The sequence below is a fragment of the Heterodontus francisci genome, chromosome 2 (genome assembly GCF_036365525.1).
Source record: "Heterodontus francisci isolate sHetFra1 chromosome 2, sHetFra1.hap1, whole genome shotgun sequence".
Taxonomy (NCBI): domain Eukaryota; kingdom Metazoa; phylum Chordata; class Chondrichthyes; order Heterodontiformes; family Heterodontidae; genus Heterodontus; species Heterodontus francisci.
The window spans coordinates 113,678,745-113,706,667 of NC_090372.1; the positions used below are offsets into that span (position 1 = coordinate 113,678,745).

The 27,923-nt window shown below is 43.8% G+C and overlaps 1 protein-coding gene across 3 annotated transcripts in view; it reads right to left on the reverse strand.

Moving 5' to 3' along the window:
- The window catches only part of mios (missing oocyte, meiosis regulator, homolog (Drosophila)), an 89,730-nt gene that overhangs the window by 17,946 nt on the left and 43,861 nt on the right, over positions 1 to 27,923 (reverse strand). For all 3 annotated transcript variants that reach the window (XM_068009685.1, XM_068009694.1, XM_068009701.1), the window contains one exon: positions 1,124 to 1,282. In XM_068009685.1, the coding sequence (XP_067865786.1) occupies positions 1,124 to 1,282 (159 nt within the window). The remainder of the gene's footprint in view (positions 1 to 1,123; positions 1,283 to 27,923) is intronic.

Sequence of the window (27,923 nt, forward strand, 5' to 3'; positions counted from 1 at the left end):
TTGATGTCATCAGAGTGCACCAAGTTGTGCACATGCGCAGCTACATCTTGCCAGAATTAAGTTGCGCATGCGCGGGATTATGTCATTGCGCAGCGCCAACGTCATCACGTATCTACGCCTGGTTCATCTTTGCACATGCGCAATAAAGCATCATCGGGTATCCAGCTCCCCCCATTCGGCTGGAGGATGCGGCTGAATGGGAGATTTTGTGGCTCATGCTCGATCCCTGCCACTCGCTCCCGCCCCACTAGCTGCTCTCCCTCTTCAGCAACTCGCTCCAGACCTCAATATTTCCTCCTCTCAGCCGCTTGCTCCAGACCTCGCTGCTCCCCTCCACTTCCCTGGCAGTTTGTTTCTCGCTTTGTGCCACCCCACTCTCCAGCCGCTTGCTCTAAGCCGGGCCACTTCCCTCCTACGTCACCCCTTGCTTCTTCAGCTGAGAGGAGGGAAACGGCAGGGGTGGGGTGCGGGGAACAAGAGACTGCAGAGCGGGGTAGTGCGAGTGGGGAACAATCGGCCAGTGAAGTGGGGGGGGAGCAGCAGCGAGGTCTGGAGCAAGCAGCAGGTTGGGCGGAGGGTAGAGGAGAAAGTGAGTTTTTGAGGGGGGAGAACGGCCAGTGGGGTGGGAGCTAGAAGCTGCGTTTGGGTGAGATCAGTCCTGGTCAGTCATATAAATGAATCACAATAATGCATTGGCAGAACATTTCATACTCTGCCCGATTTTCTTTACCATCAATCGGGGTGCCAATTCACTATCTTCCAAAGGAAATTCAATCATAAAATTCCTTTCGTATTTAATAGGATTACTAGAATATTAAATGGATCTCAGGATTACAGTTCATATCCTATAACTACACAGTAGCATATTACTGGGCTTCCATCCAACTTAATGTAAGGTTAGTTTGCTAGAACGATCTAACCATAAGCATTTCCTGTGATAAATTGAGCACCGCCATCTTTAATCCTGGCAGCTGCCTGAACGTCGCAGACACTGCCGTTCCAGTTGAAGAGCCTGCATTTACGCATGTGCAAGTACTGCGCCAGCTAGTGATTGCGTTGTCAGCAAACGCAGCCTTAAAAAAAAACACAAACAGCAGTTACTAACAATTTTTGTCTGACCTACCTGCAACATACAAAAACTTGCTGTCTGGACATCACCAGTCCTATCTACATAGCTCTCCATTAGGTCAATGCCATCCTTTGTCAGGCCTGTTAATAGGATTCCCTCCAGATTTCCAGCTTCTTTCATTTCATTCGTTAGTTTATCAATATACCGAAGGATCTGAAGAACAAGATCATTTGTCAATGGACTGACGGTGCTAAAGAACAGGATTTCAATTTTTAACATTAGACAGATACATTTGTGCAACACGTGGGATAAGACCACCACATGTGGGAAAAGAAATAAAACTTAACAGTATTCACGATTTCTCCGAATTGTGTATCAAACATATTGTGGCAATTATTTTGTAAATGTCAGCACATTTCGGGGAGGTGGTGGCATAGCGGTAATGTCACTGGACAAGTAATCCAGAAGCCCAGGCTAATGTCCTGGGAACACAAGTTCAAATCCCACCATGGCAGCTAGTGGAATTTTAATTCAATTAATTAAAAACTCAATTATATAATTAAAAAATCTGTAATTGAAAGCTAGTCTCAGTAATGGTGCCATGAAACTATCGTCGATTGTTGTAAAAACTCAGCTGGTTCACTGATGCCCTTTAGGGAAGGGAAATCTGCCATCCTTACCTGGTCTGGCCGACATGCGACTCCAGACCCACAGCAATGTGATTGACTCTTAAATTGCCCTCTGAAATGGCCTAGCAAGCCACTCAGTTGTCAAGGGCAATTAGGGATGGGCAATATATGCCGGCCTTGCCAGCGACACCCACATTCCACAAAAGAAGAAAAAAAAAGTTCACTCATGCATTTAGATACCAAAAGTTTTGCATACTTCATGTGCACAAACTTCATTTCCTCTGTTATGCCTTTATAATGAAAAAAAACATGCCAACAAACCACAATGGAAACTAGCTATGCAAACATTTATAATTAGGCAACCTGGGCATTAGCAGAAAAGTTTCATCTCGATGTTCTCAAAGAATATATAAAATAGTAGACAGAAGTTGCTACTGCAATAACATGGGAGATAACACTTAAAACTTATTTTAGAACAAAGTGTTTCTTGACACCATCCTATCACAACAGGAAAGCCAAAACCATTGGTGCCAGTTAGGTGTGCTGCACTGAATTAATGAATCAAATAAGCAGCAGGCATAAGTGAATAACTAAATTCATAGAGTAGCAGGCAACAAATGAGTAAATTAAGCAGTAATAAGCAGTGAATTAAATGAAGTATGCAGTAAATGAATAAATACGTAGAATGTCCAGTACACCTACAAATCACTCAATTAATGACGTAGCAGGCACCATCGATTTATTCACCCTTCCTACCTTTGCCGCAACTGTTTCCAGCTCTCAGAAACTAACCGATTTTCACAGGTTTCACTGGCAGTATTTCTGAATAAGTGATTATCATGCATTTGCTGGCAATAAAGCTGTTAAAGAACTAAATGGCTATTTCAGCTAAAATTGTTCAAATAATCCCTGACCATAGCCAGTGTGAGAAAAACACTGCTGGAATGTAAGTTCCCAACGAGAAGGTGTGGGTGTGTAAGGTGAGAGGATAAGGGTTGGATAGGAGTCATGGTGAGGTCAGCAGTCTTAGGGGTCTGATGTCAAGGGTTATGGTATGGGAGGCAGAAGGCAGTATGCAGGAGGCCAGCTGCAATACCAGCAGGGAAGGAAAACTGGAGGTTGACCAATCTCAAAATCAGGTGGCCCATCCACTAAATCACCAGGGAAACAAACAATATGGGCTGGATTTTCCATTTGGTGGCGGGAAACAGAATTCAAGACTGTTTCTGGGTCCTGAACCCACCCCTAGGGGAAATAGTCACTCACTGGGATTTTCACGGAGGTGCCCCCCCCACCCCCACCCCCTTTATTTGGCATGGAGACAGGTTTCTTGTCCAATTACAGCAGCAGATGGGCTCTCACAGCTGGAGGGCCAAAGGTTCTTGAAAACTGGCCCCCACCAGTTCAGGAAACTAGAAGCTGACTGGAAAATTGGCCTTAGCAGGGCTGTTAATGAGCCTAATTGGTTACCTGCCACATGGGGGCAAGTAGCCCTGCTGACCCCGATGCCGCCTCCTCAAAAATGGCTGGCACTGGGAACAGCGCGAGAAAACCAGCACGCTGGTCACACCAATATTTTCAGGCCCTGTCTGCCTCCGTTCCTGCCCCTGACAGGGCACAAAATCCTGCCCTGTGGGTGGGATTTGGTTCAATCCCCATTTCAAAATTATGTTAACTGAAAATGTTAGGGGATGTCCAACAATTGGGAAAGGAAGTCCTGAATGGCCCAAATTGATTTTTAAATGTCTAATAAAAAGGTGAAAAAAGCCCAAAATGAAGAAAATTAAATTGGTGGCAAATGGTCAGGTACACAATTTGCACAAGAAGCAACTGTTTACACAGGAAAATTTCCCTTTTTAAATGCTGCTGTGAAGATGTTCTCAAAAATTGTGACAACATAAAGATTTATAGACAGGAATTGTACGTCATATAGAAGAATTTTAACAGGTAGACAGAAATCTATTTGCCAACATACATAATGAAAATCCATGCGTAAATATTTATAATGGTAAAAGCCTCCAACAAAAAAAAAAATCACCATCACACTCTTGGCGAACCAAATAATTCAAAATGCTTTCTGAATCTTTTTCTTCTGCTTTTTGCTGGTAATTGAAAAATCTAATTTCCAAAATAATTGCTTACTTTGCAATAACATGATTCATTTACTCAATGTCTGTTCTGTCTTGCCTTCTTCATAAAAAAATTACTTCACGGCCTTAGCCTGTTTCAAAAGCCTGGGCTTTGATTGGATATTTTTACCTCAGAAAAGTTGAACAGAATTTCAAAACACATCTGTACATCATCAGCATTTACAGTATTCAAATTTCTCAGCATGCAATCTGCACACCAACATGAGCGGATTAAAATGGACACATCTCCATCTCCTGAGAGGATCTGGGAGTTTATTTGCCTTTTCCAAATGACAGAGGAATGAGGAAGGGTACCTGATGGTCTGAGAGGGAAAGGTTGGGCCCCATATAGGTTTCCAGATCATGATACCCTCAAGTTCCTCCAAGTACTGCCAGGTAATAGTCTCTCCAATGATCTGAAACCCCTCCCAGGGAAACTCAGGTCACAATCTCCAGATGTTTCCTTCACACTCAAAATCTGGACCACATTCCCAAACCCTAGAAACCCCTTAAAATACCAGTAGATCCCAAGTCCTCATTCTAGTATCGTCAGGTCTGTATCCCCTTCCCAATGCTCACAGACTGCAAAGATACAGATGTTACTAGGGAGACTAACATTAGCTGTCATAACACCCCATTCCTATAAAAACATCTGACTCACAACAAACATATTAACATACATACCTACGAATTAGGAGCACGCCATTCGGTCCCTCGAGTCTGCTCTGCCATTCTATCAGATTATGGCTGATTTGTTTGTGGACTCAACTCCATTTCCCTGTCTACCCAGATACCTTTGACTTCCTTGTTTGTCAAGAATCTGTCCATCTCTGCCTTAAAAACATCCAATGACCCTGCCTCCTCATCTCTGTCTTAAATGGGGGGGGGGGGGGGGGGCCTTATTTTTAAACTGTGCCCCCTAGTTTTAGTCTCTCCCACAAGGGGAAACCTTTCAATTATATCCTTTCTCAAATAAGGAGACCAAAACTGTACACAATACTTTAGATGTGGTCTCACCAATGCCCTGTACAACTGTGGCAAAACATCTCTACTTTTATATTCCATTCCCCTTTCAATAAACGACAACATTGCATTTGCCTTCTTAATCACTTGCTCTACCTGCATTTTTTTGTGTGTGTTTCGTGTACTAGGACACTCAGATCCCTCTGTATCTCAGAGTTCTGCAGTCTTTCTCCATTTAAATATGTTGTATTTCTATGTTACTGACCAAAGTGAACAAACAAGTTCACACTTTCCCATATTATACTCCATCTGCCAAATCTTTGTCCACTCATTTAACCTATCTGCATCCCTTTGCAGACTCCTTGGGCTGGATTTTAAAGGCTCTCAGACGCCAGGAACGGTGGCTGGGGGGGGGGGGGGGGAGGGAAATGAAGATAGCAACGAATGAGGCCCGCCACCGACCACAACGCCAGCAGGCCCCATCCCGATGGCGACAGCAAAGACTCGTGGCGGTCACCCCGCCACTCGGCGGCAGGACCCGCATTATAATATGCAAATGGATACTTACCTTTAATTAATATGCAGGCCGAAACGATTGCCAGCAGATTAGGATCTTCATTCCGGCAGCTGGCAATGCCACACCTTCAAATTCCCATTCAGGGAAATGAGGCACGACAACAGTGGGGAAGAGGGGGGGGGGGGGGGGGAGGAGGTTATTTTCTCTGTGCCGGCAGGGGGTGTAGCAAGGTTAAGATGCTTCGGATTGGTTGGGGGATGATGGGAAGGGGTTGCGGGCAATGAATTTAATGTAAGGCTATTGGGGGAGTGAGAGTGGGGATGGAAAAAAAGTTTCACTTACTTTTATTAATTTAAAATGTAATGCTCCTTTAAAATTTTAAATGCTCATTTATCGCTCTAAGCCCTTCAGAAATGGCGCTGGTGCCTGCGCATTGACGCTGGACCCCGTTGCCGGGGACGCCTCGCCTGCCCTCTCCACGTCATCGGAGGGGGGCATGGCCACCTGGCTATGCAAATGAGCCCTTGCATTTGGAATCCCGGCAGCTCCGCGACGTGGGCGCCGTGCGTGGGTCGCAAATCTTTCCACCTGCTGCCTATTTTGGCGTCAGGCTTTTAAAATGCATTCCCATATGTCCTTTTCACAACTTATGTTCCTATCTATCTGTGTCAGCAGCAAATTTAGCAACCATACATTCTGTCCCTTCACCCCCAAATCATTGATATAGATTGTAAATTGTTGAGGTTCCAGCACTGATCCTGTGACACTCCACTAATTACAGCCAGTTTGCCAATCTGAGAATGACTCATTTATGCCTACTCTCTGATTCCTGCAAGCTAGCCAATCCTCATTAGCATGCTAATATGTTACCCCCTATACCATGGGCTCCTATTCTGTTCAGTAACCTTTGATGTGGCACCTTGTCAAATGCCTTCTGGAAATCCAAGCACACCACATCCCCAGGTTCCGCTTTATCCACGTTGCTGGTTACTTCCTCAAAGAACTCTTAATAAATTAGTCAAACATGATTTTCCTTTCACAAAACCAGGTTGACTCTGCCTGATTGCACTGAGATTTTCTAAATGACCCATTACCTCCTTAATAATAGATTCCAGCATTTTCCCAATGACAGATGTTAAGCTAACTGGCCTGTAGTTTCCTGCTTCCTTGAATAGAGGAGTTACATTCGCTATTTTCCAATCTGATGGGACCTTTCCAGAATCTAGGCATTTTGGAAAATTAAAACCAATGCATCCACTATCTCAGCAGCCATTTATTTTAAGACCCAAGGATTAAGTCCATCAGAACTGGGGACTTGTCAGCCTTTAGTTCTAAATATTTTAAGTAAGCAATGTCACTGCAGATCTCATATTATAGTATACATTATATATAAACAAACACATTCCGCATCCATTTCCTGTCTACAAAACCTTACTTTGTCATCCATCATATTTTTGTGTCAACTCTTTCCCCATTATAAATTTCTATGTCCACATTTATAACGAAACTGCTTATGTAACCTTGTCACATCAAGATTACACACACTTCCAGTGTCATCACTGCAGCACCTCAGCCAGCACTGAAGGGAAACTCCTATGCTCTACTTTTCTGCTGTCCAACATGCCCTATGTTTTGTGATTTAACTACAGATCTATATAACTTCAAAAATCTTATATCAGTGCACACTTACTATCTACAAAATTTTACTTCCTGTTGTCATTCTTTGCATCACACTTCTACATTGTTTTTTCATTATAGAAACACCTTTGTCCAGTTATAATGTAAACAGCTATATAAAATGCATTCCTCTACAAGTCCATGATTTGACCAGAGTGGAGCTATATTACCTGTTCCCTACAGATACAAGAAAATTCTTTTTGATTATTTCACATCTATTATCTCAGTAAGTTTTAAATGTCTAAATCAAGAGTTTAAGCAAAATTATTTAACAATCTGGAATGCTCTGCCTTAAGAGCACGGTGGAGGCAGATTTAATCGAGGCCTTCAAAAGAGAATTGGACAATTATCTGAAGAGAAAATTTTTTTCAGGGTTACGGGGAAAAGGCCAGGGAGTGGGACAAGGTGAATTGCTTTCGCAGAGAGCCAGCACAGACATGACAGACCGAATGGTCTGTGCTGTAACCATTCTATGTTAAAATTTACATAATTTGAAATATTAAATGAATTACTGAATTGTCTTCTTTTAAGGTATTCATTAAAGTTTTTAACACAAGGCCTTAACCTCTCCCAAATCTCAGCTGTGACTCTGAGCTAAATTTGAATTGTGCAATGTATCTAACGTTCCAGGATACACTAGAACCAGTCAATCGCACAAATACATTGTATTTTTCTTCAGTTTCTAGCATTTGCGGCTCAATTGTTCTTTTTAAGTATTTGAAAAAATCTAGCGGCAATTTTCACAGCTTTATTCAGCTAAAGCTCATCAGGATCATATCTTTTTTTAAAAAAAGGAGGCTGTGTGTGTTTGAGTGTAAGAATGAGAAAATGACTTAATTACACACCTAATGCAGTTTTAGTTTTATGTTCTATGAACTCGCAAAGAATTGCATTTTAGTATTGAGCGGTATGCATGTGAATGTACAAAGCATTCAGAATTAAACTGACCAGTTAGAAGCATAATAACTACACAAGGATATAATATAGTAGTTATTACTTATATAGATGGCTTTACTGTGGACAGGACTGGGAATTTAATAATTTAATATTTGTTGTTATAACATTTTCAACAAATACAGTGAATAGTTGGTGGTGCACAGTATAGGTGAAGGATTCTATCCCAGCTAAAGAACGTGAAGATTTTGTAGGGGCTTGCATTAAAACATAATTTTTATCTTTATCTTATAGAGTTAATAAGAAGGGAAATCATCCAATTTTTGGTGTGCATTATAGGCTGCTAAAAATTGGTACTTACATAGAGGAGACCTGCAGACAGTTCAGAGAAATATACAAAAATAGGGCAATAATATTTGGACATTTTAACGATTGCAAAATAAACTAGGATTAAGGTAATAAAGTGGGGAACACAATCCAGAATTTCTAGTCCAACAACAAATATTTCTTAATTTAATTCTTGGAAATTAAGGGTGGAAAAGAACTAATCAGAGTAGGAAAACTATAGGGAAATTGTGACCACAACATAGGTTCAACTACAAATATAACAGGACAATGATGGTTAAAAGATAACACTGCTGGATGGCAAAAAGACAAAAATTTTGTAAGCTTAAATTAACTGGGCAGAATAATTAACAAATTGACAGATCAGCAGAAAGTAATCTTCACAGAACAGAAATAAATCTCTCAGTAAGGCAAAAATATATTGATCCCTGGATAAATGGAGATTAAAACTAAACTGAAATTTAAAATGGAGGTACCCGATAAAGTTAGGCCCAATAATACTGTTGAATTTAATAAATGTATAAAGGAAGTGAAATAAGAAGTTAGAAGGACTAAAAGGAAATATGTAAAAAAAAACTCGCAGATGTTATAAAAAAAAGTTTGGGCTTTTATAAGCAAATAAAAAAGTAAACCGTAAGAAGGAAGTCTAATTCTGCAGACTGAAAGTACGGCAGTTATTAAATAAGCAGTCTGCATTTAAAAAAAAAATAATGGTGGCAGATGTGGTGGAGGAGATATGAAACAACCGATAAAAATCCTTTTCTACAGTAGTTCTATCTGACAAAAATACCAGAAGTCAAGGTGATTGCCATCAAGATCTGGTTATTCACCAGAGAGAAGATAGCAGAGGATCTGGTCATAATTTTTCAATCCTCTCTAAATATGCAAATTGTGCTGCGTGAAAGAGGGTAATTGACACAACAGGCTGAATTTTAGGAGCTCTCCGGCATCAGGGATCATGGCTAGGTTGAGGGGGGGCAGATATTCTTCTGGGAGAGGCCCACCATGACCCTCAAATCTGGGAAGACTCCGCCGCATTTTACCAGCACCGGCAAGGCCCCTCCACCGCCTTCATTTTCATATGCAAATGATAGTAAAATTAAAGAATAATTACTTACCTGGTAGCGACAGCCATCCCACACGGATATTCCGGCCACCGGAACTCCGCGCCTTCGCAACTCCATTTAGAGTTCCGGGGTAAGACACAGTTTGTGGGGGATGAGTGAAAATTTCAAGGTGGGGGGGGTGGGGGGGTGTTAGCAGGGAAAAGCACTTCGATTGAGTGTGGGGATGGTGGGAAGGTATTGTGGGTCAAAGGTGAAGTTGGGGGGGGGTAAAGGTTCTTCATTTAAAAATTTGGTTTTCTGGGGGGGGGATAGGTTATTTTATTTATTGATAACTCAGTTGGGGAGGGAGGAGGGAGAAAGGGGATTGAAAGTTTCACGTACATTTTATGTTTTATTTCAGGGCGGCAGCACCTTTAGAAATTTCAATCTACCCAAAGGGCTTGAAGCCTTTTAAAAATAGCGCCTGATGCCGTTGTCTGGGACGAAGTGGCCGCCCCCTCTATGTCATCGGGGGGGGGCTGCTCCGCCCTCTCCATTTAAATGAAGCCTCGCATGAAATATCACAGGGCCTCAGCGGCGGGCGCTCCATGCAGGCAGACCGCCGAGTTCAAAGTGCGCCGCCGCGAGTTGTGGCACACCATTAAAATCCAGCTCAATGGCTCTGTTCAAGAGGAACAGACAGATTCCCAGTTGTGAGAACTCTCCTAGAATCTACACTTTGAGATAAAATTAGTAAGTATTCAGGAATGTGTGGGTTGATCAAGGACAGTTTGTACAGATGTTAAAAACAAGTCATGTTTTACAAATTTGAGGTTTTTGAATCGAGTAAAGAGAATGTAATGGAGATAGCATATTTGGATTTTCAGAAGGCATTCGATAAGATGTCACAAGAAAAGCTTTACTAGAAAATTCAAACACAAGGCATACAAGAGGAAATGTAGCAAAGTTGGTTGACGGACAGGAAACAAAAGGTTAGAGTAAATGGGCTGAGGAAAGGCAATATGTTTCGACTGTCTAAAGATTGGCAGGTTCGATGTCAGAACTCAATCAAAAGTGTTTGATAAGCTGCCTCACAAAAAGCTTGTGAAAAATTGAGTCTCATAATATGGGTAACGGTAGCGTAGCTGTATTGTTATCTGTAATCCAGAGGCCCAGACTAATTCTCCAGAGACAAGTTCAAATCCCATCATGCAGCTGGCGGAATTTTAATGTAATTAATAAATCTGGAATAAAAAGCTAGGCTCAGTAATGGTGACCATAAAACTACTGGTTTGTCGGAAAAACCCAATTGGCTCACTAATGTCCTTTAGGGAAGGAAATCTGCCATCCTTACTTGGTCTGCTATACACGTGACTCCAGTCCACAGCCATGTGATCGACTCTTAACCGCTCTCTGAAATGGCCCAGCAAGCCACTCAGTTGCATCAAACTACTACTTAAAAGGTCAAAAAAGAATAAAACCGGATAGAATGCCAGATATCAACCTAGGTACCGGAATTGACAAAGGCACACCCTGCCCAGTCAACGCTGGGGACTTGTGCCAAAATTGGGAGAGCTCTCCCACAAAATAGTCAAGCAACAGGCTGACATGGTCATACTTACAGAATCATACCTTACAGTCAATGTCCCAGACAACTCTATCACCATCCCTGAGAATGTCCTGTCCTAACGACAGGACAGACCCACCAGAGGTGGCGGCACAGTGGTATACAGTCAGGAGGGAGTGGCTCTGGGAATCAACATTGACTCTGGACCCCCTGAAGTTTCATGGCATCGGGTCAAACATGGGCAAAAAAACCTTAGGTTGATTACCACCTACCAACCTCCCTCAGCTGTTGAATCAATATTCCTCTATGTTGAGCAACACTTGAAAGAAGCATTCAGAGTAACAAGGCACAGAATGTACTCTGGGTGAGGGACTTCAATGTCAGTAGCACCATTACTGACAGAGTGGGCTGAGTCCTGAAGGACATATCTACCAGACTAGGCCTGCAGCAGGTGGTGAGAACACCAAATGAAGGAAAAACCTACCCAGAATCATAGACTGATTACAACACAGAATGAGACCATTCAGCCTGTAAACTTCATGCTAGCTCTCTGTAAAAGCAACTCAGCTAGTCCCACTCCCACACCCTTTCCCCATAGCAAACTTTTTTTCTTCAGGTGCTTATCCAATTCCCTTATGAAAGCCACAATTGTATTTCTCTCCACCAGTCTCAGGCCAGATTCCAGATCCTAACAACTCGCTACGTAAAAAAGTTTCTCCTCGTCATCACTGGCCCATCACCTTAACTCTACTCGACCTCATCCTCACCAATCTACCCATCTTAGATATATCTGTCCACGACAGTATTGGTAGGATCTACCACAGCACAGTCCTTGTGGAAACAGTGATTTGTCTTCCGTGAGGACATGCTCCATCGTGTTGTGCAGCAGTACAACATTGCTAAATGGGACAGATTCAGAACAGATCTTGCACTGCAATACTGGGCATCAATGAGCACTGTGGGCCATCAGCGGCAGACGAATTGTATTCCACCACAGTCTGTAACCTCACGGCCCGCTATATCCCTCACTCTACAATTACCATCAAGCCAGGGGACCAAACCTGGTTCAATGAGGAGTGGAGGAGCGCAGGCCAGGAACAGCACAAGGAATACCCAAAAATGAGGTGCCAACCTGGTGAAGCTATAACACAGGACTACATGCATGCTAAACAGCAGAAGCAGCATACTATAGACAGAGCTGAGCTATCGCACAACCAATGAATGAGATGAAAGCTCTGCAGTCCTGCCACATCCAGTTGTCAATGGCGGTGGACAATTAAACAACTAACAGGTAGAGAAGGCTCAATGAACATCCCATCCTCAATGAGGTGGAGCCCAGCACATCAGTGCAAAAGACTAGACTGAAGCATTTGCAACCATTTTCAGCCAGAAGTGCCAAGTGGATGATTTGTCTTGGCGTGCTGCTGATGTTCCCATCCTCCACCCAATACGATTCACTCCACGTGATAGCAAGAAATGGCTGAGTGCTAGATCTGCTGAGTGTGGGTACAGCAAAGGCTATGCATCCCGACACCATGCCAACTGCAGTGCTGAAGACTTGTGCTCCAGAACTAGCCGGGTCTTAGCCAACCTTTGTGTTCCAGTACAGCTACAACACTGACATCTACACAACAATGTGGAAAATTGCCCAGGTATGTCCTGTACACAAAAAAGAAGGGTAAATCCAACCCGACCAATTACTGCCCCATCAGTCTACTCTTGATCATCAGCAAAGTGATGGAAGGCATCATCAATAGTGCCATCAAATGGCACTTACTCAGCAATAACCTGCTCAGTGACGCTCAGCTTGGGTTCCACCAGGGCCACCCAGCTCCTGACCTCATCACAGCCTTGGTCCAAACATGGACAAAAGAGTTGAACTCAAGAGGTGAGGTGACAATGACTGCCCTTGACATCAAGGCAGCATTTGACTGAGTGTGGCTTCAAGGAGTCCAAGGAAAACTGGAGTTAATGGGAATCAGGGGGAAAACTTTCCACTGGTTGGAGTCATACCTAGCATAAAGGAAGATGGTTGTGGTTGTTGGAGATCAATCATCTCAGTCCCAGGACATCGCAGCAGGAGTTCCTCAGGATTGTGTCCTCGGACCAACCATCTTCAGCTGTTTCATCAATGACCTTCCCTTCATCACAAGGTCAAAGGTGTGGATATTCGCTGATGATTGTACAATGTTCCGCACCAATCGCGACTCCTCAGATACTAAGGCAGTCCGTGTCCATATGCAGCAAGACCTGGACAACACTCAGGCTTGGGTTGATAAGTGGCAAGTTACATTTGTGCCACGAGTGCCAGGCAATGTCCATCTCCAACAAGACAGAATCGAACCATCTCCCCATGATATTCAATGTCATTAACATCACTGAATCCCCAACTATTAACATCCTGGGGATTACCATTTACCAGAAACTGAACTGGACCATGTAAGTCCTGTGGCTAAAAGAGCAGGTCAGAAGCAGGGAATTCTGCAGCAAGTAACTCACCTCCTGACTCCCCAAAATTGTCCACCATCTTCAAGGCACAAGTCAGGCGTGTGATGGAATACTCTCCATAGGAACATAGGAGCAGGAGTAGGCCATTCAGCCCATCGAGCCTGCCCCGTCATTCAATATGATCATGGCTGATCATCCACTTCAACGACTTTTTCCCACACTATCCTCATATCCCCTTAAGTCACTGGTATTTAGAAATCTGTCAATCTCTGCTTTAAACATACTCAATGACTGAGCTTCCACAGCCCTCTGGGGTAGAGAATTCCAAAGATTCACAACTCTGAGTAAAGAAATTTCTCCTCATCTCTGTCCTAAGTGGCTTCCCCTTTATTTTGAAATTGTGCCCCCTGGTTCTAGACTCCCCAACTAGGGGAAACATCTTAGCTGCATCTACCCTGTCTATCTCTTTAATTATTTTGTCGATTTCGTTGAGATCACCTCTCATTCTTCGAAACTCTGGAGAATACAAGCCCAGTTTCCCCAATCTCTCTTCATAGGACAAGTCTGGTGAACCTGCGTTGCACTGCCTCTATGGCACTGATATCCTTCCTAAGGTAAAGAGACCAAAACTGCACACAGTACTCCAAGTGCGGTCTAACCAAGGTTCTATACAAATGAAGCAAGACTTTACGACTCCTGTACTCAAATCCTCTTGTGATAAAGGCTAACATACCATTAGCCTTCCTAATTGCTTGCTGCACCTGCATGTTAGCTTTCAGTGACTTACTGACGAGCACACCCAGGCCCCTTTGTACATCTACACTTTCTAATCCCTTACGATTTAAGAAATAATTTGCACATCTGTTCCTCCTGCCAAAGTGGATAACCTCACATTTTTCCACATTATATTCCATCTGCACGTTCTTGCCCACTCACCAAGTCTGTCCAAATCCCCTTGAAGCTGCTTTGCATTTTCCTCACAATACACATTCCCACCTAGTTTTGTCATCCACAGACTTGGAAATACTACATTTGGTCCTCACATCCAAATCATTGATATATATTGTGAACAAGCACTGATCCCTGCGATACCCCACTAGTCACAGCCTGCCAACGTGAGAATGACCAGTTTATTCCTAGTCTCTGCTTTCTGCCTGTTAACCAGTCCTTAATCCATGCCAGTAGTTTACCTCCAATCCCAAGTGCTTTGATTTTGCTAACCAATCTCCTGTGGCAGACTTTATCAAAAGCCTTCTGAAAATCCAAGTATACCACATCCACCAACTCCCCTTTATCAATAGTTAGTAACATCCTCAAAAAACTCCAACAGGTTTGTCAAACATGATTTCCCATTCATAAAATCCATGTTGACTATGCCCAATCAGATTATTATCCAAGTGTCCATTTATCACATCCTTTAGAATAGATTCTAGCATTTCCCACCTGCCTGGATGGCTGCAGCTCCATCTATAACACTCAAGAAGCTCGACACCATCCAGGACAAAGCAACCTGTTTGACTGGCACCCCATCCACCACCTTAAACATTCACTCCCCCAACCACTGACGCACAGTGGTAGCGGTGCATACCACCTGCAAGATGCACTGCAGCAACTCAGCAAGGTTCTTTCGACAGTACCTTCCAAGCCTGTGACCTCTATCACCTAGAAGGACAGGGGCAGCAGATGCATGGCAACACCACCACCTACAAGTTTCCCTCCACGTCACATACCACCCTGACTTGGAACTATATCACCATTCCTTCACTGTCGCTGGGTCAAAATCCTGGAATTCCCTTCCTAAAGCCCCACACCACATGGACTGCAGCGGTTCAAGAAGGCGGCTCACCACCACTATCTCGAGGGCAATTAGGGATGGGCAATACATGCCAGCCTAGCCAGCGTGCTCACATCCAGTGAAATAATTTTTTTTAAATGCAGTGCGGCAATCCATCAAGGTTCCTTCGAAAGAACCTTCCCAACCCGCAAACTCTACCACCCTGAAGAAAAAGGGCAGTACGCACTTCAGAACACCACCACTTGCAAGCTCCTCTCCAAGCCACACACCATCCTGACTTGGAACTATATTGTTGTTCCTTGACTGTTCCTGGGTCAAAATCCTGGAACTCCCTCACTAATAGCACTGTGGGTGTACCTACACCACATGGACTGCAGCAGTTCAAGAAAGCAGCTCACCACCACCACCTTCTCCAGGACTTGCCAGTGACACCCACATCCCATGAATGAATAAAAACAAAAATCATCATTTGAGTACAAGTCAGAGGAGGTCATACTAAAACTATTTTCCTGGGTCAGACTTCACCTTGAGTAGTTTGTTGATTTTGGTCACCAAGACATCAGGCAAATAAAAAAGTAGTGTGGAAAAGAACCATGAAGCCAATTAATAACATCAAACAACTTAGTTATGTGGAAGACTGAAAATTTTACACCTTGAATGGAGACGACTGAAGAAGCTTTATAAAAGCAGAGAAGACATTAATTCAGAGTACTACTTCACTAGAATGAGAGGGCATAGATTAAAACTGTTGAAAGAGAAATTTAGGTCAAATGCCAGGAAGAACTTTTTCATTAAATTAACTATCTCCTAGGTAGGGCAGTGGAAGCAAAAAATATTTTACTCATTCAAGAGTCAGTTAGATGATGTGAGGAAATAAGGTGCTTTTTAAATTCTGGATGGATCAACTAAAATGGGCTGAATGACGTCGATATCAGTCTTGCATATCTAAACGATAGTAGATTTAATTGAATATAATGGGACTCATATCTAACCCTTTGTAATGGTCACAGTAAAATACAAAAGGCATAATAAATTTTCATGGTGAAGTTATCTCTGTTACCTTTTTTTTCTTAAACCACTCATGTTGATAATTTGTTACAGTTGTTCATGGTCACTTTTGAAATTACATACAGAAAGAATAAAACACCAGAGTTAATTTAAGAACTGTACAGGAGAATAGGTGGGTGTGGAAGACAGAGGCTCCCTGAAGCATAAGTACTTCCTGGCTTAGTACATGATGCTCAGACTTTTGTCTGTGCTTCTAGAGCAGGGCAACTTATACTAATTTCAATTAATTTAATTACTGTACAAGACATTTCTTTGACATGGCAAATCTCTACCCCCTCTCCTAAGATAATTAATTAGAATCTTCAAAATGAGTCACAGATCATTTGTTACTTGTTCAAAGAGTATAATGGCCAGCTCTGAACCACTGCAGTGCTGGATCAATCATGACCTGGTCCGAGTGGAGGCAGGTAAGGTTTCAGAGCCCTTGATGGTTTCTGTTTCAAAGCTGAAGTAATGTTGCAAGTTGAACTAATACACAAATCAGGATTAAAAGTACCAACAATGGAGTTTTACAATAATGCTGGTAGAACTACCATATCAAATGAATCCACTCTTGAAGTCACAGAGAGATACAACACTGAAACAGGCCCTTCGGCCCACTAATTCTGTGCCGACCACCAACCAACCATTTATACTAATCCTACATGAATCCCATATTCCCTACCACATCCCCACCATTCTCCTACCATCTACCTACATTAGGGGCAATTTATAATGGCCAATTTGCCCATCAACCTGCAAGTCTTTGGCTGTGGGAGGAAACTGGAGCACCAGGCGGAAACCCATGTGGTCACAGGGAGAACTTGCAAACTCCGCACAGGCAGTACCCAGAACTGAACCCGGGTCGCTGGAGCTGTGAGGCTGCGGTGCTAACCACTGCGCCTTCTGATCAGATTCATGGAGACTGTGTTGAGAGGAAGATTCTTTGCATTCAAAATTTAATTCTCCATTGCTTGGGGACATAAATCTCCTTTTGGTGGGGGGGAAAGAGGAATTTTAATCGCATTGACAATCAGGAGATTGTGGTGGGGGGGGGGTTAAAAAATAAACCAGTAAATATGTGAAACCCAACCCATCATGAATGTGCCTACTCCTGTTTAACTGTGACAGGTTTGGGAATGTCTGAGCAATCTGCTCTGGAGAAGCAGAGCTGTGACTATAATATAGCAATCAGGCTCCTTTCTTCAGATTTATCAGCCATTTAAATTTAACGCTGGTCAGCTGGGTTTCCCAGGGCTCAGGAAACCTGCCAGTTAAAGGATATGGGAGCAGGTTAGTGCTCTTTAAGAGAGGTGTTTGCGGGCTAGGAAGAGCAGAAATGCACCCAACCCGGTCCTTCAAGCAATTCGTCTGCTACAATCAACAAAACCACCTGCCACGTCCCAACCACTTTATCTCCATAGTGAGGACACCCTCCTTCGTCTAATATGGCAATACCAGCATGCTAAGTGGGACAGACTAAGGACAAATTCAACAGCCCAAAACTGGATGCACAGAATTCAGCACAACTGCAAATCGCCAGAATCTGTAACTTCACAGTCCAGCATCTCTCTCATTCCTCTTATCATCAAGCCAGAAGCCAGAGAGCAGACTTGATCGGCAGCAGAACAAGCAGTAGCATAAATAAGGCCTCGCACAGAGTAGACCTGAGAGGCAGCAGTATATATTTAGCAAATTCAAATAAAAATCAAGGAGTGATGTCACAGAACAGCAGGTAGGTGTGATAGTTTCTGTTGCTCTCTAAGCTAGGGAAGTGGGTTAAATTCAGAGCTGAGAAACTATAACTTACTATTACATTATTAAATTAATAGCTTAAACTGGATAAACTAATTCACAAAACTAAAATAATGGATTGAATAAAAACTTAAACTAATTAAATAAATAAAACAAGGTTGGATAGGGATGGCAGGACAGGTGCTGTGCCATAACTACAGCAGGTGGGAATTTGTGGAAACCAGCCACATCCCCAGCAACTACATATGTGGTAACAAAAAGAGAAAATGCTGGAAATACTCAGCAGGTCAGGCAGCATCTCTGGAGAGAAAAACAGTAAACACTGATTGAAAATTTAACATGGTCAACATGGATTTACGAAAGGGAAATCATGCTTGACAAATCTACTGGAATTTTTTTGAGTATGTAACTAGTAGAATAGATAAGGGCGAACCAGTGGATGTGGTGTATTTGGACTTTCAGAAGGCTTTCAATAAGGTCCCACATAAGAGATTAGCATGCAAAATTAAAACACATGGGATTGGGGGTATGGTACTGACATGGATAGAGAACTGGTTGGCAGACAGGAAACAAAGAGCAGGAATAAACGGGTCTTTTTCTGAATGGCAGTCTGTGACTAGTGGGGTACCGCAGGGATCAGTGCTAGGAACCCAGCTATTCACAATATATAGTAATGGCCAACACCCCCAGCTTATACACACTACTGAGTCAGCGGCGCTTGAGATGGCTTGGCCATGTGAGCCGCATGGAAGATGGCAGGATCCCCAAAGACACATTGTACAGCGAGCTCGCCACTGGTATCAGACCCACCGGCCGTCCATGTCTCCGTTATAAAGACGTCTGCAAACGCGACATGAAATCGTGTGACATTGATCACAAGTCGTGGGAGTCAGTTGCCAGCATTCGCCAGAGCTGGCGGGCAGCCATAAAGACAGGGCTAAATTGTGGCGAGTCGAAGAGACTTAGTAGTTGGCAGGAAAAAAGACAGAGGCGCAAGGGGAGAGCCAACTGTGCAACAGCCCCAACAAACAAATTTCTCTGCAGCACCTGTGGAAGAGCCTGTCACTCCAGAATTGGCCTTTATAGCCACTCCAGGCGCTGCTTCACAAACCGCTGACCACCTCCAGGCGCGTATCCATTGTCTCTCGAGATAAGGAGGCCCAAAAGAGAAAGAGAGATAGTAATGATATAGATAAGGGAATTAAATGCAATATATCCAAGTTTTCGGACGACACAAAGCTGGGTGAGAGTGTGAGCTGTGAGGAGGATGCAGAGAAGCTCCAGTGTGATTTGGACAGGTTGAGTGAGTGGGCAAATACATGGCAGATGCAGTATAATGTGGATAAATGTGAGGTTATCCACTTTGGTAGCAAAAACAGAAAGGCAGATTATCTGAACGGCGACAGATTGGGAAGGGGGGAGGTGTAGCGAGGCCTGGGAGTTCTTGTGCACCAGTAGCTAAAAGTAAGCATGCAGGTGCAGCAGGCAGTTAAGAAGACCAATAGTATATTGGCCTTCATAGCGAGAAGATTCGAGTACAGGAGCAGGGATATCTTGCTGCAATTATACATGGCCTTGGCGAGACCACATCTGGAGCATTGTGTGCAGTTTTGGTTTCCTTATCTGAGGGAGGATGTTCTTGCTATGGAGGGAGTGCAAACGAAGGTTCACCAGACTGATTCCTGGGATGGCAGGACTGACGTATGGAGAGAGATTGGGTCAATTAGGCTTGTATTTGCTAGAGTTTAGAAGAATGAGAGGGGATCTCATAGAAACCTACAAAATTCTAACAGGACTGGACAGACTAGATGCAGGAAGGATGTTCCTGATGGCAGGGGAGTCCAGGACCAGGGGTCACAGTATAAGGATAAGGGGTAAGCCATTTAGGACCGAGATGAGGAGAGATTTCTTCACCCAGAGAGTGGTGAACCTGTGGAATTCTCTACCACAGAAACAGTTGAGGCCAAATCATTAAATATACTCAAGAAAGAGTTAGATATAGTTCTTAGGGCTAATGGGATCAAGGGATACGGGGAGACCCTAGTGTAGGTAGGTGGTAGGGAATATGGGATTACTGTAGGGTTAGTATAAATGGGTGGTTGTTGGTCAGCACAGACTCGGTGGGCCGAAGGGCCTGTTTCAGTGCTGTATCTCAAAAAAAAAGCGGGAACAGGTTACTGCGTTTGAATGATCAGCCATGATCGTATTGAATAGCAGAGCAGGCTCGCAGGGCCGAATGTCCCACTCCTGCTCCTATTTTTCTATGTTTCTATGTTTCTCTCTCCACAGATGCTGCCTGACCTGCTGAGTATTTCCAGCACTTTTTGTTTCAGATTTCCAGCACCTGCAGTATTTGCTTTCACATATCTGCGAAAAGTGTCTCCAACTCTAGGAATTTGGCTCAGAACTGTTGGGCTGGAGTCAGAGCTTCGGACTTCGTGAGGCATCAGGGAGGAGGAAGAGTTACTCAGACACTTTGTTCCAGGAAGTAGTCACACCCCTTAGATTAAGCAGTACTTTAGAGTTAGCCAATAGTCAGGGACAGGAAGATACGAGTGCGAATCAGGCAGGTATGGGAATGCAGGATGGAGTGATGGAAGAGCCTTAGCCCTTGATCTTTCCCAACAGATATGAAGTACTTTCCAACTGGATGGATAAGAACAAGTACTGCAAGAGGGGCAGGGGGGGGGGGGGGGGGGGCAGTCAAAAGGAATATTGTAGTGATAGAGACTGTATAGACAGGGAAACAGATGCAGTTCTCTGCAGCCGCAACCAGGAATTTCAAAGGTTGTGTTGTTTGCCCAGTGCCAAAGTTCAAGATATCTCGTCGTTGGTGGAGAAGAAATTGGAGTGGGAGGAGGCGAATCGAGTTGTCAGGGCCCATGTAGGAACCAACAACATAGATAGAATGAAGAATTAAGTCCTGTGGTCAGAGTTTGAACGGCGAGATCTAAATTAATAATCTCTGGATTACTACCTGAGCCATGTACAACTGACATAGGGTCCAGCAGATCAGAGAGTTAATTACGCAGCTCAAAGAGTGGCGTGGGAAGAAGGGATTTCAATTCATGGGGCACTGGCACCAATACTGAGAAAAAAGGAGCTGTTTCACTGGGGTAGGCTTTACTTAAGCTGGGCTAGAATCAGTGTCCTGGTGAATTGAATATCTAAGGCTGTAAATAGGGATTTAAACCAAAAAGTGGGGGGGGGGGGGGGGGGGGGGTGCAGGGAAAGAAGTAAATAGGTTGGGTGAGGGGAAATTTAAAAATCTTAAGAGAAAAGTTGAGGCAATAGAGCAGAATTGTGATTTGGGTAAAGATAAGCAGAATGTGACAGGAAGGGACAGTGAGTTTAATGGTAAAAGCGCATCAAATCAGAGCAGGGACTAATGGTAAAAAAAAAATTAAAATTGAAGAGTTCTGAAGAAGGGTCACTGACCTGAAACGTTAACTCTGCTTCTCTCTCCACAGATGCTGCCAGACCTGCTGAGTATTTCCAGCATTTCTTGTTTTTATTTTAAAATTAAAGGCTCTTTAATGCATAATAAGATAGACCAACTAATGGCACAATTAGAGATAAATGGGTTTGGTCGAATAGCCATTCGAGAGACATGGTTGCAAGGTGGTCAAGGTTAAGACCGAAATATTCCAGACAACTTGACATTTCAAAAAACAGGCAGAAAGGAAAAGGAGGGAGGGATCGCCCTGATAATAAAGGATGACATAAGGACAGTAATGAGGAAAGATCTTGGTTCGAAGTTCAGGAATTACTATTAGTATGGATGGAGATAAAGAATAACAAAGGGCAGGAAACGCTGTATGAGCAGTTTATAGGCCCCCTAACAGTAGCTTTACCGTTGAGACAGAGTAATAGACTAGAAATAATAGGAGTTTGTAACAAAGATAATGCAATAATCATGGGGACTTTAATCTTCATATAGACTAGTCAAATTGCCAAAGATAGTTCGGAAGACGAGTTCATAGAATGCCTTCAAGACAACTCCTAGAACAATACTTCATGGAACCGACCAGGGATAAGGCTATTTTGTTTTGTGTAATGCGGTAGGATTAATTAATAATCTCATGGTAAAGGATCCTATGGGGCAGAGTGATCATACTATGATTAAACTATCAGAGAGCGGCAAAACATCTGCAGTCAAATTAGTATACTTAACCAATTACATATCTCATCCACCCCTCCCATGCCCTCATTCCAATGCCATCCCCATCCCATCCTTTCATGCCATCCCCTCACTCCTCCCATGCCATCTCCATCCCAAGCTATTCCATACTTACCATGCCACCCCTCCGATGCCATTCCCTCCCTCACCATCTTCATCCTATGCCATTCCATCTTTCGCATGTTATCCCATGCCTCCCCTGGCACTGTGGCGCATCCGCGAGGTGGAGGACTACGAGGATGGCATTTTTCAGGAGGTAGTCAAGCCGGTGCCTAGGTGAGCACAGTCGGGGGATGACTGGGTGGCTGCCGGACGGACCAAGAAGTCAGGGCAGATAGTGCAGGAGTCCCCAGAGGAGATCCCACTTTCTGATCGGTATTCAGTTCTGAGTACTGCTGACAGAGAGGGTTCCTCTGGAGAATGCACCGAGAGTCATGACCAGAATGTCATGGCTGACTCAGCTGTGCTGGGATGGAGAAAAGGGGACAAGAGGGAAATAGTGGTAGGGGATTCTACGGTTATACAAAATTATGAGGGGCAATGACAGGATAAATAGGAAGAAACATTTTACCTTAGCGGAGGTATCAATAACTAGAGGGCATAGATTTAAGGTAAGGAGGTTTAGAGGGGAGTTGAGGAGGAATTTTTTCACCCAGAGGCAGGAACACTCAACATTCAAGAAGTATTTAGATGAGCACTTGAAACGCCGTAACATACAAGGCTATGGGCCAAGTGCAGGGAAATGGGATTAGTTAGGACGGGTGCTTGATGGTCGGCGCAGGCGCATTGGGCCGAACGGCCTGTTTCTGTGCTGTAAAACTCGATGACTCTATGACCCTTCCCATGCCAACCCTCCCTCCCACACCTTCTTCATCTCATCCCAAGCCATTCAATCCTCCCCAAGCCACCCCCTCCCACTTCTCCCAAGCCAACCCATCTATTCAGCTGTCTCTTGTGTCTTTCAAATGCCCCAAAGCACCTCACACAGAATTAATTATCTGGTGCAGTTCTGAGATAAAGTGGCAACAGTTTTGTGCACAGCAAGGTTCTACAAACTACAATGAGTTTTAAAAATTGCAATTAACAACAACTTCCCTGAAAGAACTTGCATGGCAGAGATTAGAAGAGCCACACTTGGGTGTAAACAGAGGACCCAACAACTTACACCAGGTGCCTTGTATCAGATAGATCAAAAAATTGTTACACTCGGTACACTCAGTACCTGACTGCTAGAATAAAGTTTTAAAATATCTAATTAGCCAAATGTGATCCTACAGGTGCCAGGCACCGTCCACCAAATAAACCCACCAACAGACACACTTCTAAAACTGACCAACAGCCTGGACAGACAAATACTGATTATCAGAGATTTCACAAAGTTTGAGTGTGACATATGGAAGTCTGAAACAGAGGTCTTAAAACTTAAGTAAAGCCAATTACATAGGTATGAGGGGTGAGTCAGCTAAGGTTGTTTGGGAAAATAGATTAAAAAGGTATGGAGGTAGATAAGCAGTGACAAGCATTTAAAGAAATAATTCAAAATTTTCAACGAAAATACATTCCATTGACAAACAAGAACACTACAAGATGATCCATCTGTGGATGACTAAAGAAGTTAAGGATAGTATTAGATTAAAAGAAGAGACTTATAATGTTGAAGAATAGTAGTAAGCCTGAGGATTGGGAGTGTTTTAGAAACCAGCAAAGGACAACTAAAAATTGATCAAGAGGGAAAAAATAAATAAGAGTAAACTAGCAAGAATATAAAAACAGATTGTAAGAGCTTCTACAAGGATGTAAAAAGGAGGAAAGTAGCTAAATTAGTAAACATTAGTCCCTTAGAGGCTGAGATAGGAGAAATTATCATGGGAATGAGGAAATGGCAGAGATTTTTAATATTTTGAAACTGTTTTCACAGTAGAAGATATAAAAAACAGACCAAAAATAGTGGGGAACCAAGGGGTTAAAGAGGGTGCGGAACTTTATGCAATTAATATCAGTAGAAAAAAAGTACTAGAGAAACTAACGGGACTAAAAGTCAACAAATCCCCAGGACCTGATAGCCTACATCCTAGAGTTCTAAAAGTGGTGGCTGCAGAGAGTGGATGCACTGGCTGTGATCTTCCAAAATTCCCTAGATTCGAGAACAGTCCCAGCAGATTGGAAGATAGCAAATGTAACATCACTATTCAAGGAGAGAAAACGGGAACTACAGGACAGTTAGACTGACATCAGCCATCAGGAAAATGCTGGAATCTGTTATTAAGAAGTTACTGAGGAGGACACAAAGAGTCTGCAAAAGGATATAGACAGGTTAAGTGAGTGAACAAGAACAACAAAGAACAGTACAGCACAGGAACAGGCCATTCGGCCCTACAAGCCTGCGCCGATCTTGATGCCTGCCTAAACTAACACCTTCTGCACTTCCGGGGCCCATATCCCTCTATTCCCTTCCTATTCATATATTTGTCAAGATGTCTCTTAAACGTCGCTATCGTATCTGCTTCCACCACCTCCCCTGGCAGCAAGTTCCAGGCACTCACCACCCTCTGTGTAAAAAACTTGCCTCGCACATCCCCTCTAAACTTTGCCCCTCGCACCTTAAACCTATATCCCCTAGTAACTGACTCTTACACCCTGAGAAAAAGATTCTGACTATCCACTCTGTCCATGCCGCTCATAACTTTGTAAACCTCTATCATGTCGCCCCTCCACCTCCGTCGTATCAGTGAAAACAATCCGAGTTTTTCCAACCTCTCCTCATAGCTAATGCCCTCCAGACCAGGCAACATTCTGGTAAACCTCCTCTGTACCCTCTCCAAAGCCTCCATGTCCTTCTGGTAGTGTGGCGACCAGAATTGCATGCAATATTCTAAGTGTGGCCTAACTAAGGTTCTGTACAGCTGCAACATGACTTGCCAATTTTTATACTCTATGCCCTGACCGATGAAGGCAAGCATGCCGTATTCCTTCTTGACTACCTTATCCACCTGCGTTGCCACTTTCAGTGACCTGTGGACCTGTACGCCCAGATCTCTCTGCCTGTCAATACTCCTAAGGGTTCTGCCATTTACTGTATAACTCCCACCTGCATTAGACCTTCCAAAATGCATTACCTCACATTTGTCCAGATTAAACTCCATCTGCCATTTCTCCGCCCAAGTCTCCAACCGATCTATATCCTGCTGTATCCTCTGACAATCCTCATCACTATCCGCAACTCCACCAACCTTTGTGTCGTCCGCAAACTTACTAATCAGACCAGCTACATTTTCCTCCAAATCATTTATATATACTACAAACAGCAAAGGTCCCAGCACTGATCCCTGCGGAACACCACTAGTCACATCCCTCCATTCAGAAAAACACCCATCCACTGTTACCCTCTGTCTTCTGTGACTGAGCCAGTTCTGTATCCATCTTGCCAGCTCACCTCTGATCCAGTGTGACTTCACCTTTTGCACCAGTCTGCCATGTGGGACCTTGACAAAGGCTTTACTAAAGTCCATATAGACAACATCCAACGCCCTTCCCTCATCAATCATCTTCATCACTTCCTCAAAAAACTCAATCAAATTAGTAAGACACGACCTTCCCTTCACAAAACCATGCTGTCTCTCGCTAATAAGATCGTTTGTTTCCAAATGGGAGTAAATCCTGTCCCGAAGAATCCTCTCTAATAGTTTCCCTACCACTGACGTAAGGCTCACCGGCCTATAATTTCCTGGATTATCCTTACCACCCTTCTTAAACAAAGGAACAACATTGGCTATTCTCCAATCTTCTGGGACCTCACCTGTAGCCAATGAGGATGCAAAGATTTCTGTCAAGGCCCCAGCAATTTCTTCCCTTGCCTCCCTCAGTATTCTAGGGTAGATCCCATCAGGCCCTGGGGACTTATCTACCTTAATGCTTTGCAAGACACCCAACACCTCCTCCTTTTTGATAATGAGATTAGATTTTTTTTAGATTAGAGATACAGCACCGAAACAGGCCCTTCGGCCCACCGAGTCTGTGCCGACCAGCAACCACCCATTTATACTAATCCTACACTAATCCCATATTCCTACCAAACATCCCCATCTGTCCCTATATTTCCCTACCACCTACCTATACTAGTGACAATTTATAATGGCCAATTTACCTACCAACCTGCAAGTCTTTTGGCTTGTGGGAGAAAACCCACGCAGACACAGGGAGAACTTGCAAACTCCACACAGGCAGTGCCCAGAATCGAACCCGGGTCCCTGGAGCTGTGAGGCTGCAGTGCTAACCACTGAGACTATCTGCACTCCCTTCCCTAGGCTCATCATCCACCAAGTCCTTCTCCCTGGTGAATACCGATGCAAAGTACTCATTTAGCACCTCACCCATTTCCTCTGGCTCCACACACAGATTCCCATCTCTGTCCTTGAGTGGGCCAACCTTTTCCCTGGTTACCCTCTTGCTCTTTATATATGTATAAACAGCCTTGGGATTTTCCTTAATCCTGTTTGCCAATGACTTTTCATGACCCCTTTTAGCCCTCCTAACTCCTTGCTTAAGTTCCTTCCTACTGTCTTTATATTCCTCAAGTGCTTCATCTGTTCCTAGCCTTCCAGCCCTTACAAATGCTTCCTTTTCCTTTTTGACTAGGCTCACAATATCCCGTGTTATCCAAGCTTCCCGAAACTTGCCAAACTTGTCTTTCTTCCTCACAGGAACATGCTGGTCCTGGATTCTAATCAGCTGATGTTTGAAAGACTCCCACATGTCAGATGTTGATTTACCCTCAAACAGCCGCCCCCAATCTAAATTCTTCAGTTCCTGCCTAATATTGTTATAATTAGCCTTCCCCCAATTTAGCACCTTCACCCGAGGACTACTCTTATCCTTATCCACAAGTAACTTAAAACTTATGGAATTATGGTCATTGCTCCCGAAATGCTCCCCCACTGAAACTTCGACCACCTGGCCGGACTCATTCCCCAATACCAGGTCCAGAATGGCCCCACCCCTAGTAAGACTATCTACATACTGTTTCAAGAAGCCCTCCTGGATGCTCCTCACAAATTGTGCCCAATCCAAGCCCCTAGCACTAAGTGAGTCCCAGTCAATATTGGGGAAGTTAAAATCACCCACCACTACAACCCTGTTACCTTTACATCTTTCCAAAAATCTGTCTACATATCTGCTCCTCTACCTCCCGCTGGCTGTTGGGAGGCCTGTAGTAAACCCCCAACATCGTGACTGCACCCTTCCTATTCCTGAGCTCCACCCATATTGCCTCGCTGCATGACCCCTCCGAGGTGTCCTCCCACACTACAGCTATGATATTCTCCTTAGCCAGTAATGCAACTCCCCCACCCCTTTTACATCCCCCTTTATCCCGCCTGAAGCTTCTAAAGCCTGGAACATTTAGCTGCCAATCCTGCCCTTCCCTCAACCAAGTCTCTGTAATAGCAACAACATCATATTTCCAAGTACTAATCCAAGCTCTATGTTCATCTGCCTTACCCGTTATACTTCTCGCATTGAAACAAATGCACTTCAGACCACAAGTCCCGCTGTGCTCAGCAACATCTCCCTGCCTGCTCTTCCTCTTAGTCCTACTGGCCTTATTTACTATGTCCTCCTCATTTACGTCACTAGCTGTCCGACTGCTCTTGTTCCCACCCCCCTGCCACACTAGTTTAAACCCTCCCGAGTGACGCTAGCAAACCTTGCAGCCAGGATATTAGTGTCCTTCCAGTTTAGATGCAACCCGTCCTTCTTGTTCTGAAACCCTCTCTTCTACACCAGCTGCTCAGCCACATGTTTAGCTGCACTATCTTCCTATTTCTAGCCTCACTGGCACGTGGCACAGGGAGTAATCCAGAGATT